The 17,058-nt window shown below is 50.0% G+C and overlaps 1 protein-coding gene across 2 annotated transcripts in view; it reads left to right on the forward strand.

Annotated features, from left to right (window-relative positions):
• PPP1R13L (protein phosphatase 1 regulatory subunit 13 like) overlaps positions 1–17,058 on the forward strand; it is a 142,076-nt gene that overhangs the window by 90,475 nt on the left and 34,543 nt on the right. For both annotated transcript variants that reach the window (XM_063938449.1, XM_063938448.1), the window contains exon 2: positions 11,179–11,270. In XM_063938449.1, coding sequence (XP_063794519.1) covers positions 11,216–11,270 — 55 coding nt within the window. In that variant the 5' untranslated portion in view covers positions 11,179–11,215. The remainder of the gene's footprint in view (positions 1–11,178; positions 11,271–17,058) is intronic.

Consider the following 17,058-nt stretch of genomic DNA (forward strand, 5'->3'; position numbering starts at 1 on the left):
ATCTGAGCGGATCCCCCTTGCTGCACAGTGTCCTATGTACTACACCTCAGAGGTACTGGTGGGGCCTGTGCCACGTGAGAGGAATCACTGCTCCTCTGCAGTTCATTTTATTATATATAATATATATTCACTGTCTCTAGAATAGGCTCTGTGTACTCTGTATTAATCTCTGTATTGTATATATTGCATAGCTATTTCTAGAATAGACGTTCTTTTGTATTGTCTATAAATATGCTCTTTTGTGTATAGGCTCTCTGTATTGTATAGCTGTTTCTGTATTGTTTTTAGAATATGCCACTTTATTGTATAGCTGTTTGTAGAAATAGGCTCTCTGTATTGTATTGTCTCTAGAATAGATTATCTGTATTGTCACTGTCAGCAGAAAGTGCTCTCTGTATTGTCACTGTCAGCAGAAAGTGCTCTCTGTATTGTCACTGTCAGCAGAAAGTGCTCTCTGTATTAGATAGCTGTCACCAGTAGGGGCTCTCTGTATTGTCACTGTCAGCAGAAAGTGCTCTCTGTATTAGATAGCTGTCACCAGTAGGGGCTCTCTGTACTGTCACTGTCAGCAGAAAGTGCTCTCTGTATTAGATAGCTGTCACCAGTAGGGGCTCTCTGTATTGTCACTGTCAGCAGAAAGTGCTGTCTGTATTAGATAGCTGTCACCAGTAGGGGCTCGCTGTATTGGATAGCGGTGACCAGCAGGGACTCTCTGTATTGTCACTGTCAGCAGAAAGTGCTCTCTTTATTAGATAGCTGTCACCAGTAGGGGCTGTCTGTATTGTCACTGTCAGCAGAAAGTGCTCTCTGTATTGTCACTGTCAGCAGAAAGTGCTCTCTCTGTATTGGATAGCTGTCACCAGCAGGGGCTCTCTGTATGGGATAGCGGTCACCAGCAGGGGCTCTCTGTATGGGATAGCGGTCACCAGCAGGGGCTCTCTGTATTGGATAGCTGTCACCAGTAGGGGCTCTCTGTATTGGATAGCGGTGACCAGCAGGGACTCTCTGTATTAGATAGCTGTCACCAGTAGGGGCTGTCTGTATTGTCACTGTCAGCAGAAAGTGCTATCTGTATTGTCACTGTCAGCAGAAAGTGCTCTCTGTATTGGATAGCTGTCACCAGCAGGTGCTCTCTGTATTGGATAGCTGTCACCAGCAGGGGCTTTCTGTATTGTGTCACTGTCACCAGCAGGGGCTCTCTGTATTGTGTCACTGTCACCAGCAGGGGCTCTCTGTATTGTGTCACGGTGTATGCTGTTACTGTGCGATATCACTCAGAGCCGTCATCCTCTCCCATCAGTTGCATGTTGTATGATCCCTGCAGTTCTCGGCTCATCCCTCTGCCTCAGGTTTATCCCGGTATTCTGTATATACCTCGCAGACCATAGTAGTAGTATATAACCAGCCAGCCAGCCTGTATGAGGGGTGTGTGGAATTGGGTTTGCACTGGGGTGTAGCCGAGTATCTCTGATCTCTCGCCAGCGCGGAGTATGTTCCCTTTGTTCTGTTACATTTTAGCTATTGTGGCTGGGAAGGCGTCCAACGTGTGCAAGGACCGTGGCACTGAGCGGGTTAAACCCTTCATGCACCGGCGCCATTCCCGTTGATTATTGTTGCTAGGAATTCTGTGGCAAATGTCCATGAATAATGGTGTACATCTGTGTGGTTACCATGGCTGCGGAACGCCACACTGCAATAGTCATATCGCTGTGATCCGGTACGTGCCGCCCTCCAGCTGCTGTGGAACTACATATCCCATCATGCCCTGACACCGTGTTAGCATGCCCAAATAGCAAAACTGTTCTAGGGTATGTCGGGATGTGTAGTTCCACAGCGGCTGGAGGTCGCAATTTAAATACCCCTGCTGTACATAAACTACTGTATTTAAGTGTGTTGTCCCCTGAAGCCTCGGGCTGTCGGCGTGGGGGCTACAGAGCGCTGTGTGCGGCGTGGGGGCTACAGAGCGCTGTGTGCGGCGTGGGGGCTACAGAGCGCTGTGTGCGGCGTGGGGGCTACAGAGCGCTGTGTGCGGCGTGGGGGCTACAGAGCGCTGTGTGCGGCGTGGGGGCTACAGAGCGCTGTGTGCGGCGTGGGGGCTGCAGGGCGCTGTGTGGGGGCTGCAGGGCGCTGTGTGGGGGCTGCAGGGCGCTGTGGGCTGTGTGGGGGCTGCCGGGCGCTGTGTGGGGGCTGCCGGGCGCTGCGTGGGGGTTTGTGTGGGGTCTGCGTGGAGGTTTGTGTGGGGGTTTGTGTTGGGGCTGCGTGGGGGCTGCCGGGCGCTGTGTGGGGGCTGTGTGGGGGCTGCAGGGCGCTGTGTGGGGGCTGCAGAGCGCTGTGGGCGGCGTGGGGGCTGCAGGGCGCTGTGTGGGGCCTGCAGAGCGCTGTGGGGGCTGCAGGGCGCTGTGTGGGGGCTGTGTGGGGGCTGCAGGGCGCTGTGTGGGGGCTGCAGGGCGCTGTGTGGGGGCTGCAGGGCGCTTTGGGCTGTGGGGGGCTACAGAGCGCTGTGTGGGGGCTGCCGGGCGCTGTGTGGGGGCTGCCGGGGGCTGCCGGGCGCTGTGGGCTGTGTGGGGGCTGCCGGGCGCTGTGTGGGGGTTTGTGTGGGGGTTTGTGTGGGGGCTGCCGGGCGCTGTGTGGGGGCTGCAGGGCGCTGTGGGCGGTGTGGGGGCTGCAGGGCGCTGTGTGGGGGCTGCAGGGCGCTGTGTGGGGGCTACAGGGCGCTGTGTGGGGGCTGCAGGGCGCTGTGGGGGCTGCAGGGCGCTGTGTGGGGGCTGCAGGGCGCTTTGGGCTGTGGGGGGCTGCATGGCGCTGTGTGGGGGCTGCAGGGCGCTGTGTGGGGGCTGCCGGGCGCTGTGGGCTGTGTGGGGGCTGCAGGGCGCTGTGTGGGGGCTGCTGGGCGCTGTGGGCTGTGTGGGGGCTGCCGGGCGCTGTGTGGGGGCTGCGTGGGGGTTTGTGTGGGGGCTGCAGGGGGCTGTGTGGGGGCTGCAGAGCGCTGTGGGCGGCGTGGGGGCTGCAGGGCGCTGTGTGGGGGCTGCAGGGAGCTGTGGGCTGTGTGGGGGCTGCAGGGCGCTGTGTGGGGGCTGCAGAGCGCTGTGGGCGGCGTGGGGGCTGCAGGGCGCTGTGTGGGGGCTGCAGGGAGCTGGGCGCTGTGTGGGGGCTGCAGGGCGCTTTGGGCTGTGGGGTGCTACAGAGCGCTGTGTGGGGGCTGCCGGGCGCTGTGGGCTGTGTGGGGGCTGCCGGGCGCTGTGTGGGGGCTGCCGGGCGCTGTGTGCGGCGTGGGGGCTGCCGGGCGCTGTGTGGGGGCTGCCGGGCGCTGTGTGGGGGCTGCCGGGCGCTGTGTGCGGCGTGGGGGCTGCCGGGCGCTGTGTGCGGCGTGGGGGCTGCCGGGCACTGTGTGCGGCGTGGGGGCTGCCGGGCACTGTGTGCGGCGTGGGGGCTGCAGAGCGCTGTGGGCTGCGTGGGGGCTGCAGAGCGCTGTGTGGGGGCTGCAGAGCGATGTGTGCTGTTGTGTCGACCATTTGTCATGTTGGACCTTTTGACCATGTCAATCTAAGGGTTATTTCATCAACGCATTTTCCAACATTTCAATTATTTGTAAAACCATGCTGGGTCCTAGCTCCCTCAGCCGCCATGCACCGTTCTGTTGCCAGGGAATGTGCGTACAATATCCGCCAACGTTTCCCTTGATGGCACCGCGACACGAATGTTTATGCAGTGGTGGCTTGATTCCTGTAATGACTTATAACTCCAGCTCCACACCACTGTAGGGACAATATTCCCAGGTCTGGGATACCGGACACCCCCTAAGAGGAATTACTGAGGTCATATGTGTAATGTGGCTCTCTAGCTCCTGCTGAACTACAAGTCCCAGGTATCCAGCTTAGCAGGGAAGCTACAGATGGACCAGAAGTTCGCAGTGCCTCATACCTCTGCTTTGTGTTTCCTATCCACGCACAGTGGAGGTGCAGCTGGGAGCTGCCGATTACATAATGCTGGGAGGGGTGAGACGCCGAGGACAGACTGTTCCTGAGTACAGAGCTGTGTATTATACACACAGGACCCCTCCCCTAATACTGACCCTGTACCTGCACTGTACAGAGCTGTAACACCTGGGACTTGTAGTACATAATGCTGGGAGGGGTGAGACGCCGAGGACAGACTGTTCCTGAGTACAGAGCTGTGTATTATACACACAGGACCCCTCCCCTAATACTGACCCTGTACCTGCACTGTACAGAGCTGTAACACCTGGGACTTGTAGTACATAATGCTGGGAGGGGTGAGACGCCGAGGACAGACTGTTCCTGAGTACAGAGCTGTGTATTATACACACAGGACCCTCCCCTAATACTGACCCTGTACCTGTACTGTACAGAGCTCTAACACCTGGGACTTGTAGTACATAATGCTGGGAGGGGTGAGACGCAGAGGACAGACTGTTCCTAAGTACAGAGCTGTGTATTATACACACAGGACCCCTCCCCTAATACTGACCCTGTACCTGCACTGTACAGAGCTCTAACACCTGGGACTTGTAGTACATAATGCTGGGAGGGGTGAGACGCAGAGGACAGACTGTTCCTGAGTACAGAGCTGTGTATTATACACACAGGACCCTCCCCTAATACTGACCCTGTACCTGCACTGTACAGAGCTCTGACACCTGGGACTTGTAGTACATAATGCTGGGAGGGGTGAGACGCCGAGGACAGACTGTTCCTGAGTACAGAGCTGTGTATTATACACACAGGACCCTCCCCTAATACTGACCCTGTACCTGCACTGTACAGAGCTCTAACACCTGGGACTTGTAGTACATAATGCTGGGAGGGGTGAGACGCCGAGGACAGACTGTTCCTGAGTACAGAGCTGTGTATTATACACACAGGACCCTCCCCTAATACTGACCCTGTACCTGCACTGTACAGAGCTCTGACACCTGGGACTTGTAGTACATAATACTGGGAGGGGTGAGACGCAGAGGACAGACTGTTCCTGAGTACAGAGCTGTGTATTATACACATAGGACCCTCCCCTAATACTGACCCTGTACCTGCACTGTACAGAGCTCTAACACCTGGGACTTGTAGTACATAATGCTGGGAGGGGTGAGACGCAGAGGACAGACTGTTCCTGAGTACAGAGCTGTGTATTATACACACAGGACCCTCCCCTAATACTGACCCTGTACCTGCACTGTACAGAGCTCTGACACCTGGGACTTGTAGTACATAATGCTGGGAGGGGTGAGACGCCGAGGACAGACTGTTCCTGAGTACAGAGCTGTGTATTATACACACAGGACCCTCCCCTAATACTGACCCTGTACCTGCACTGTGACTGTAGAACGCTCCTGTATATGTTGGTGAGAGCGCCTCTGGTGGCCTGGGAATATATGGGAACGCTCCTGTATATGTTGGTGAGAGCGCCTCTGGTGGCCTGGGAATATATGGGAACGTTCCTGTATATGTTGGTGAGAGCGCCTCTGGTGGCCTGGGAATATATGGGAATGCTCCTGTAGTGTTTATGTTGGTGAGAGCGCCTCTGGTGGCCTGGGAATATATGGGAACGCTCCTGTATATGTTGATGAGGACACCTCTGGTGGCCTGGGAATATATGGGAACGCTCCTGTATATGTTGGTGAGAGCGCCTCTGGTGGCTGGGAATATATGGGAACGCTCCTGTATATGTTGGTGAGAGCGCCTCTGGTGGCCTGGGAATATATGGGAACGCTCCTGTATATGTTGGTGAGGGCGCCTCTGGTGGCCTGGGAATATATGGGAACGCTCCTGTATATGTTGGTGAGGGCGCCTCTGGTGGCCTGGGAATATATGTGAACGCTACTGTAGTGTATATGTTGGTGAGGGCGCCTCTTGTGGCCTGGGAATATATGGGAACGCTCCTGTATATGTTGGTGAGGGCGCCTCTGGTGTCCTGGGAATATATGGGAACGCTCCTGTAGTGTATATGTTGGTGAGGACGCCTCTGGTGGCCTGGGAATATATGGGAACGCTCCTGTAGTGTATATGTTGGTGAGGGCGCCTCTGGTGGCCTGGGAATATATGGGAACGCTCCTGTATATGTTGGTGAGAGCGCCTCTGGTGGCCTGGGAATATATGGGAACGCTCCTGTATATGTTGGTGAGAGCGCCTCTGGTGGCCTGGGAATATATGGGAACGTTCCTGTATATGTTGGTGAGAGCGCCTCTGGTGGCCTGGGAATATATGGGAATGCTCCTGTAGTGTATATTTTGGTGAGAGCGCCTCTGGTGGCCTTGGAATATATGGGAATGCTCCTGTATATGTTGGTGCGGACACCTCTGGTGGCCTGGGAATATATGGGAACGCTCCTGTATCTGTTGATGAGGACACCTCTGGTGGCCTGGGAATATATGGGAACGCTCCTGTATATGTTGGTGAGAGCGCCTCTGGTGGCTGGGAATATATGGGAATGCTCCTGTATATGTTGGTGAGAGCGCCTCTGGTGGCCTGGGAATATATGGGAACGCTCCTGTATATGTTGGTGAGGGCGCCTCTGGTGGCCTGGGAATATATGGGAACGCTCCTGTATATGTTGGTGAGGGCGCCTTTGGTGGCCTGGGAATATATGTGAACGCTCCTGTATATGTTGGTGAGGATGCCTCTGGTGTCCTGGGAATATATGGGAACGCTCCTGTAGTGTATATGTTGGTGAGGACGCCTCTGGTGGCCTGGGAATATATGGGAACGCTCCTGTATATGTTGGCGAGGACGCCTCTGGTGGCCTGGGAATATATGGGAACGCTTCTGTATATGTTTGTGAGAGCGCCTCTGGTGGCTGGGAATATATGGGAACGCTCCTGTGGCCGGAGAGACCAACCAGCCACACGTGTAATGGCGGCTGCGGCACTGAAGGTGTTAACCCTCGTGCCCGGCGCCATATTAAGGGACAATGGGCGCTGGGCGTCACTGTTAAACGTACTTACGGCGCTGGGCACGGACTGTTTAAAAGTTTGTTTAATGATGTGTTTTAACATGTCATATGTAGTGCTCTATGCACAATTGCAGGAATGCATGTTTAACTGTATTTATTTTATATTCAAGATGTGGTCATCTGTATATTTAAAGAGGAAAATGCAGTTACTATAGATGTCTGAATAAGCGTCTCTTATCCTCTGGAAATAGGAAGTGGCATGCTAATGGCTCTGTGCTAGCAGAGAGGTGTGAAGGACAATACCTTTTGATGTGTAAGTTCCTTAGAGAGAGATACTAATCACTGGGTCTATGGGCTTGGAATCTGTTTCATGTAGGGGATGTAATTGATATACGATCCGTGAATGGCAGACTGTTTGTTTGTATTGTAGCCATTCCTGTTGTAATCTCAAACACTGGGATTGCCTGCAGATGGGAATGACCAGACACATTTGTATTTTGAAACTATCTGATAAATTTATCAATAGTGAATGTTAATCCGATACCAAACGTTGTCTGGGTGACAGGAAGGAGGATATTGTTTTATTGCACTTATATCCTTGTAAAATGTAATTTATTGGTATTTTGTAAAATAACCTGATTGGTTGGAGAAGACAGGGAGGGCTTACCCCCCTGTGATACTGTGTGGAAAACTGACATAAAAAGGAGACCTGCGTGCCTCCAGAGTTGTAGTTGTACCATCTTTATTCTTCTGAAACATCTGATTGTATGCTGTTGCCCCTAGCAATAGGGAAGGGTTCTCTTTAGAACTATTGAGCAAATAAACATCTTTGCCTCAAGAAGACTGCTTCATCTTGTGACCAATAGGGTTAGGCCAAACCTAGCCCCGTCCTCCGGCTGTCCAGGGAAGTACCTAGCGTCTCCAAGCTCCGCCTTCCGCCAGCTACCGGTAGAGGCCTAGCAAGTGGCTAGTGGGGATTCGTCGACACCACACAGGTGTGGTAAAGCAGTGCGTCGGCACATACAGAGCAGAACCGTGGTTCCAAACGCCACGGCAGGTTAGGAGTTTGGTGGTGGCAGCAAGAACTTACCCACAACGCAGTGGGTGGAGTCAGTAACAGGCGGTTACTGACGGTAAGCGGGAATCCCCTATGTGGTCAGGCCTCGTGCGGCTTGACTTTCCATTCTGTGCGCAGTCGACGGGACGCGGCAAGCGGCGAGTGCTTCCGTACGGTACCGTCCTGTCACAGCTCCTGTAGTGTATATGTTGGTGAGGGCGCCTCTGGTGGCCTGGGAATATATGGGAACGCTCCTGTATATGTTGGCGAGGACGCCTCTGGTGGCCTGGGAATATATGGGAACGCTCCTGTAGTGTATATGTTGGTGAGAGCGCCTCTGGTGGCCTGGGAATATATGGGAACGCTCCTGTATATGTTGGTGAGGGCGCCTCTGGTGGCCTGGGAATATATGGGAACGCTCCTGTATATGTTGGCGAGGACGCCTCTGGTGGCCTGGGAATATATGGGAACGCTCCTGTATATGTTGGTGAGGACACCTCTGGTGGCCTGGGAATATATGGGAACGCTCCTGTAGTGTATATGTTGGTGAGAGCGCCTCTGGTGGCCTGGGAATATATGGGAACGCTCCTGTATATGTTGGTGAGGGCGCCTCTGGTGGCCTGGGAATATATGGGAACGCTCCTGTATATGTTGGCGAGGACGCCTCTGGTGTCCTGGGAATATATGGGAACGCTCCTGTATATGTTGGCGAGGACACCTCTGGTGGCCTGGGAATATATGGGAACGCTCCTGTATATGTTGGTGAGGACACCTCTGGTGGCCTGGGAATATATGGGAACGCTCCTGTATATGTTGGTGAGGACACCTCTGGTGGCCTGGGAATATATGGGAACGCTCCTGTATATGTTGGTGAGGGCGCCTCTTGTGGCCTGGGAATATATGGGAACGCTCCTGTATATGTTGGTGAGGACACCTCTGGTGGCCTGGGAATATATGGGAACGCTCCTGTATATGTTGGTGAGGACACCTCTGGTGGCCTGGGAATATATGGGAACGCTCCTGTATATGTTGGTGAGGGCGCCTCTGGTGGCCTGGGAATATATGGGAACGCTCCTGTATATGTTGCTGAGGACACCTCTGGTGGCCTGGGAATATATGGGAACGCTCCTGTATATGTTGGCGAGGACGCCTCTGGTGGCCTGGGAATATATGGGAACGCTCCTGTATATGTTGGTGAGGACACCTCTGGTGGCCTGGGAATATATGGGAACGCTCCTGTATATGTTGGTGAGGGCGCCTCTTGTGGCCTGGGAATATATGGGAACGCTCCTGTATATGTTGGTGAGGACACCTCTGGTGGCCTGGGAATATATGGGAACGCTCCTGTATATGTTGGCGAGGACGCCTCTGGTGGCCTGGGAATATATGGGAACGCTCCTGTATATGTTGGTGAGGACACCTCTGGTGGCCTGGGAATATATGGGAACGCTCCTGTATATGTTGGTGAGGACACCTCTGGTGGCCTGGGAATATATGGGAACGCTCCTGTATATGTTGGTGAGGGCGCCTCTGGTGGCCTGGGAATATATGTGAACGCTCCTGTATATGTTGGTGAGGATGCCTCTGGTGTCCTGGGAATATATGGGAACGCTCCTGTAGTGTATATGTTGGTGAGGACGCCTCTGGTGGCCTGGGAATATATGGGAACGCTCCTGTAGTGTATATGTTGGTGAGGGCGCCTCTGGTGGCCTGGGAATATATGGGAACGCTCGTGTATATGTTGGCGAGGACGCCTCTGGTGGCCTGGGAATATATGGGAACGCTCCTGTATATGTTGGTGAGAGCGCCTCTGGTGGCCTGGGAATATATGGGAACGTTCCTGTATATGTTGGTGAGAGCGCCTCTGGTGGCCTGGGAATATATGGGAACGCTCCTGTATATGTTTGTGAGAGCGCCTCTGGTGGCTGGGAATATATGGGAACGCTCCTGTAGTGTATATGTTGGTGAGGGCGCCTCTGGTTGCCTGGGAATATATGGGAACGCTCCTGTATATGTTGGCGAGGACGCCTCTGGTGGCCTGGGAATATATGGGAACGCTCCTGTATATGTTGGTGAGGACACCTCTGGTGGCCTGGGAATATATGGGAACGCTCCTGTATATGTTGGCGAGGACGCCTCTGGTGGCCTGGGAATATATGGGAACGCTCCTGTATATGTTGGCGAGGACGCCTCTGGTGGCCTGGGAATATATGGGAACGCTCCTGTATATGTTGGCGAGGACACCTCTGGTGGCCTGGGAATATATGGGAACGCTCCTGTATATGTTGGTGAGGACACCTCTGGTGGCCTGGGAATATATGGGAACGCTCCTGTATATGTTGGTGAGAGCGCCTCTGGTGGCTGGGAATATATGGGAACGCTCCTGTATATGTTGGTGAGAGCGCCTCTGGTGGCCTGGGAATATATGGGAACGCTCCTGTATATGTTGGTGAGGGCGCCTCTTGTGGCCTGGGAATATATGGGAACGCTCCTGTATATGTTGGTGAGGACACCTCTGGTGGCCTGGGAATATATGGGAACGCTCCTGTATATGTTGGTGAGGACACCTCTGGTGGCCTGGGAATATATGGGAACGCTCCTGTATATGTTGGTGAGGGCGCCTCTTGTGGCCTGGGAATATATGGGAACGCTCCTGTATATGTTGGTGAGGACACCTCTGGTGGCCTGGGAATATATGGGAACGCTCCTGTATATGTTGGTGAGGACACCTCTGGTGGCCTGGGAATATATGGGAACGCTCCTGTATATGTTGGCGAGCTGCTCTCTACGCTCCAGGTGTTTTGTTGCTCCTCTTACACTAGATCTTGGCCACGTTTCCCAGCTCTGCGGTTTGTCCTGTTCTGAGCTATTTTTGTAGTTACAATTATGCCTGTAAATAAGCTGCCTCTCCCTCCTTTCACTCGCCCCAGGGTAACAATCCACCACCCTTAAGCCTGCTGCAAGGTTCACACATGAGTGTGTTTAACACATTCCTAGCCGCTGTCTCATGTCTCCTGCCTCTCTCCTCCCTGCGCTGGCCCTCGCTCCAATCTCCCATGTGTTAGTGTGCTGGGTGTATCCAACAGGTATTAACCCACCCCTTCTACCACCTACCTCCGTCCTCTGCCATTACACCTCCTGCTGGCTCTCTGAGTGCACCGCTCACTGCTCAGCCCAGTAACCATCTCCCTTCTAATGGAAGTTCTTCTTCCCAGGGCTAAGCTGCTTGGCTGGCGAGACAACCTCCGCAAGATGGCGGGCGACCAGGTGAAATCCACGCAGTCTCTTCTGGATCTCAACTTCCGATGTAAGTGCTTTCTAGACCATATAAAATAATATCAATGGTTAGTCACCCTACAGCGTGCTCTGTAGAGAGCTGTATAGTCATATATAAGTGTACAGTTACCCTATAACATGCTGTAATATATAGTCACCCTATAACGTGTTCTATAGACCTATATATAGTAATTATAAGTATATACTTACCCTATAGCATGCTCTATAGACCTATATATGGTAATATCAATATACAGTCACCCTAACGTGTTCTATAGACCTATATATATTAATTATAAGTATATACTTACCCTATAACATGCTCTATAGACCTATATATGGTAATATCAATATACAGTAACACTAACGTGTTCTATAGACCTATATATAGTAATTATAAGTATATACTTACCCTATAGCATGCTCTATAGACCTATATATGGTAATATCAATATACAGTCACCCTAACGTGTTCGATAGACCTATATATAGTAATTATAAGTATATACTTACCCTATAGCATGCTCTATAGACCTATATATAGTAATATAAATATACAGTCACCCTAATGTGTTCTATAGACCTATATATATTAATTCTAAGTATATACTTACCCTATAGCATGCTCTATAGACCTATATATGGTAATATCAATATACAGTCACCCTAACGTGTTCTATAGACCTATATATAGTAATTATAAGTATATACTTACCCTATAGCATGCTCTATAGACCTATATATGGTAATATCAATATACAGTCACCCTAACGTGTTCTATAGACCTATATATAGTAATTATAAGTATATACTTACCCTATAACATGCTCTATAGACCTATATATGGTAATATCAATATACAGTCACCCTAACGTGTTCTATAGACCTATATATAGTAATTATAAGTATATACTTACCCTATAACATGCTCTATAGACCTATATATAGTAATATAAATATACAGTCACCCTAACGTGTTCTATAGACCTATATATAGTAATTATAAGTATATACTTACCCTATAACATGCTCTATAGACCTATATATGGTAATATCAATATACAGTCACCCTAACGTGTTCTATAGACCTATATATAGTAATTATAAGTATATACTTACCCTATAGCATGCTCTATAGCCCTATATATAGTAATATCAATATACAGTCACCCTAACGTGTTCTATAGACCTATATATAGTAATTATAAGTATATACTTACCCTATAACATGCTCTATAGACCTATATATGGTAATATCAATATACAGTCACCCTAACGTGTTCTATAGACCTATATATAGTAATTATAAGTATATACTTACCCTATAACATGCTCTATAGACCTATATATGGTAATATCAATATACAGTCACCCTAACGTGTTCTATAGACCTATATATAGTAATTATAAGTATATACTTACCCTATAACATGCTCTATAGACCTATATATGGTAATATCAATATACAGTCACCCTAACGTGTTCTATAGACCTATATATAGTAATTATAAGTATATACTTACCCTATAACATGCTCTATAGACCTATATATGGTAATATCAATATACAGTCACCCTAACGTGTTCTATAGACCTATATATAGTAATTATAAGTATATACTTACCCTATAACATGCTCTATAGACCTATATATGGTAATATCAATATACAGTCACCCTAACGTGTTCTATAGACCTATATATAGTAATTATAAGTATATACTTACCCTATAACATGCTCTATAGACCTATATATGGTAATATCAATATACAGTCACCCTAACGTGTTCTATAGACCTATATATAGTAATTATAAGTATATACTTACCCTATAGCATGCTCTATAGACCTATATATGGTAATATCAATATACAGTCACCCTAATGTGTTCTATAGACCTATATATAGTAATTATAAGTATATACTTACCCTATAGCATGCTCTATAGCCCTATATATAGTAATATCAATATACAGTCACCCTAACGTGTTCTATAGACCTATATATAGTAATTATAAGTATATACTTACCCTATAACATGCTCTATAGACCTATATATGGTAATATCAATATACAGTCACCCTAACGTGTTCTATAGACCTATATATAGTAATTATAAGTATATACTTACCCTATAACATGCTCTATAGACCTATATATGGTAATATCAATATACAGTCACCCTAACGTGTTCTATAGACCTATATATAGTAATTATAAGTATATACTTACCCTATAACATGCTCTATAGACCTATATATGGTAATATCAATATACAGTCACCCTAACGTGTTCTATAGACCTATATATAGTAATTATAAGTATATACTTACCCTATAGCATGCTCTATAGACCTATATATGGTAATATCAATATACAGTCACCCTAACGTGTTCTATAGACCTATATATAGTAATTATAAGTATATACTTACCCTATAGCATGCTCTATAGACCTATATATGGTAATATCAATATACAGTCACCCTAATGTGTTCTATAGACCTATATATAGTAATTATAAGTATATACTTACCCTATAGCATGCTCTATAGCCCTATATATAGTAATATAGTCACCCTGTAACATATCAGTATATTGTCACCATATAACATGCTCTGTAGACTATATAGTAACATAAATATACAATTGTCCCATAACACGCTGGTGTATACATATGTACATACATGCACTCCCGTGTTCTGGCAGCAGTTACAGCAATCAGATCTCACTAATGCATAAAGAAAAGCAGCATCACCGTAATATGCCCTCAGGGGTGCTAGGTACCGGGACTTGCCGTCAGTAGGGGTAGTGGTAACCAGCATCACCGTAATATGCCCTCAGGGGTGCTAGGTACCGGGACTTGCCCTCAGTAGGGATAGTGATAACCGTCATCACCGTAATATGCCCTCAGGGGTGCTAGGTACCGGGACTTGCCCTCAGTAGGGATAGTGATAACCGTCATCACCGTAATATGCCCTCAGGGGTGCTAGGTACCGGGACTTGCCCTCAGTAGGGATAGTGATAACCGTCATCACTGTAATATGCCCTCAGGGGTGCTAGGTACCGGAACTTGCCCTCAGTAGGGGTAGTGGTAACCAGCATCACCGTAATATGCCCTCAGGGGTGCTGGGTACCGGAACTTGCCCTCAGTAGGGGTAGTGGTAACCAGCATCACCGTAATATGCCCTCAGGGGTGCTGGGTACCGGGACTTGCCCTCAGTAGGGATAGTGATAACCGTCATCACCGTAATATGCCCTCAGGGGTGCTAGGTACCGGGACCTGCCGTCAGTAGGGGTATGGTAACCGGCATCACCGTAATATGCCCTCAGGGGTGCTAGGTACCGGGACTTGCCGTCAATAGGGGTAGTGGTAACCAGCATCACCGTACTATGCCTCCAGGGGTGCTAGGGACTTGCCGTCAGTAGGGGTAGTGGTAACCAGCATCACCGTAATATGCCCTCAGGGGTGCTAGGTACCGGGACTTGCCGTCAGTAGGGGTAGTGGTAACCAGCATCACCGTAATATGCCCTCAGGGGTGCTAGGTACCGGGACTTGCCGTCAGTAGGGGTAGTGGTAACCGGCATCACCGTACTATGCCTCCAGGGGTGCTAGGGACTTGCCGTCAGTAGGGGTAGTGGTCACCAGCATCACCGTAATATGCCCTCAGGGGTGCTAGGTACCGGGACTTGCCGTCAGTAGGGGTAGTGGTATCCAGCATCACTGTAATATGCCCTCAGGGGTGCTAGGTACCGGGACTTGCCCTCTGTAGGGGTAGTGGTAACCAGCATCACCGTAATATGCCCTCAGGGGTGCTAGGTACCGGGACTTGCCCTCAGTAGGGGTAGTGGTAACCAGCATCACCGTAATATGCCCTCAGGGGTGCTAGGTACCGGGACTTTCCGTCAGTAGGGGTAGTGGTAACCAGCATCCCTGTAATATGCCCTCAGGGGTGCTAGGTACCGGGACTTGCCGTCAGTAGGGGTAGTGGTAACCAGCATCACCGTAATATGCCCTCAGGGGTGCTAGGTACCGGGACTTGCCCTCAGTAGGGGTAGTGGTAACCAGCATCACTGTAATATGCCCTCAGGGGTGCTAGGTACCGGGACTTGCCCTCAGTAGGGGTAGTGGTAACCAGCATCACCGTAATATGCCCTCAGGGGTGCTAGGTACCGGGACTTGCCCTCAGTAGGGGTAGTGGTAACCAGCATCACCGTAATATGCCCTCAGGGGTGCTAGGTACCGGGACTTGCCGTCAGTAGGGGTAGTGGTATCCAGCATCACTGTAATATGCCCTCAGGGGTGCTAGGTACCGGGACTTCCCGTCAGTAGGGGTAGTGGTAACCAGCATCACCGTAATATGTTCTCAGGGGTGCTAGGTACTTGCCGTCAGTAGGGGTAGTGGTATTAGGGGTTCTTAATAATGTGCTTTGACATGTTATATGTAGTGCTCCCTATGCTTGCTGGGCGAAGCACTTATGATAAATGTGTATTTTGGCTTTATAACGCACTGATATTTGGAAATTCATGGGACACTCACATAGGACGTCATATGCTAATTAACCTCCTAGTGCAGCGGTTCCTAAACTTTTTTGAATCACAGCGCCCTAGAAAATCAGTGGTTTATTTTACGGCACCCCTAGGCAAAAAGTTTCTTTTCTCTTACGTCATAGGGGATACTGGGAATGGGGTATAGATGGGTCCACTAGGAGCCTTGGGCACAAGAATTTGAGAGTGTGGGCTGGCTCCTCCCTCTATGCCCCTCCCACCAGACTCAGTCTAGAAACTGTGCCCGGAGGAGCCGGTCACGCTGAAGGAAGCTCCTGAAGAGTTTTCTGGATTTATTTTCAGGCAGGACTGGATGGCACCAGACTGTCTGCTTCGTGGGACTTCATGGGGGATAACGGCCCAACCTCTCAGGGTTAATGGCTCCGTTCCCCGCTGACAGAGCACTGAGCTACTGAGGGAGTCATTCGCAAGCCACAACACGGCGCAGCACGCCGCCACCCCTAACAGAGCCAGAAGAATGAAGAGTGGTGAGTACTGAGCCGGCATCCCGGTTAGCAGGTGGCCGGCCATTATAGCGGCATGAGGGTACGGAGACGCATGGCTTCTAGACGGGGCAGACTGCGTCTCCCGCTGTGTAAAGACACAGATGCTGAACAGTGGACACAGTACCCAGTCTGGCAACAAAGCCATAAAAGGAGTCTGTCTCCATTTTGTAAACTAAGGGGTACATTTACTAAGCAGTGATAAGAGCGGAGTAGTGAGCCAGTGGAGATATTTCCCCATCAACCAATCAGCAGCTCTATCATTTTATAGTATGCAAATTATAGATGTTACTTCAGTGCTGATTGGTTGCCATGGACAACTTCTCCACTGTCTCACTTCTCCGCTCTTATCACTGCTTAGTAAATGTACCCCTTAAACACATACAGCCAATATAAAAAAGAGCGGAAAGGCTGCGTGCTATTAAAGGGGCGGGGCTTCACTATGAGCAGATCCAGCAGCTCACCAACGCCATTTTCCCTCTGCAGTGGACACCGACGCTGACAGGACAGGGACGCGCAGCTCCTCCAGTGTGACTCCAGATTACCTCAGCAGTACCAGGGGGTCATAGCGGGGGGGGAGCGCTTATTAGTCCCTAATCTAGGTACTTAGTCTGCGACCCGGCTAAGCTTGGCATTAGCGATAAGGGTGCTGTGTGCTGGTTCCATACTCCCTCTGTGTCTTCCTGGAAGGGCTCTGTGTGGGTTAATTGTGCATTTAACCTTTTCCTGTGTGTGTGTGTGTGTGTGTGTGTGTGTGTGTGTGTGTGTGT

This window comes from Pseudophryne corroboree, chromosome 8 (assembly GCF_028390025.1).
Source record: "Pseudophryne corroboree isolate aPseCor3 chromosome 8, aPseCor3.hap2, whole genome shotgun sequence".
NCBI lineage: Eukaryota > Metazoa > Chordata > Amphibia > Anura > Myobatrachidae > Pseudophryne > Pseudophryne corroboree.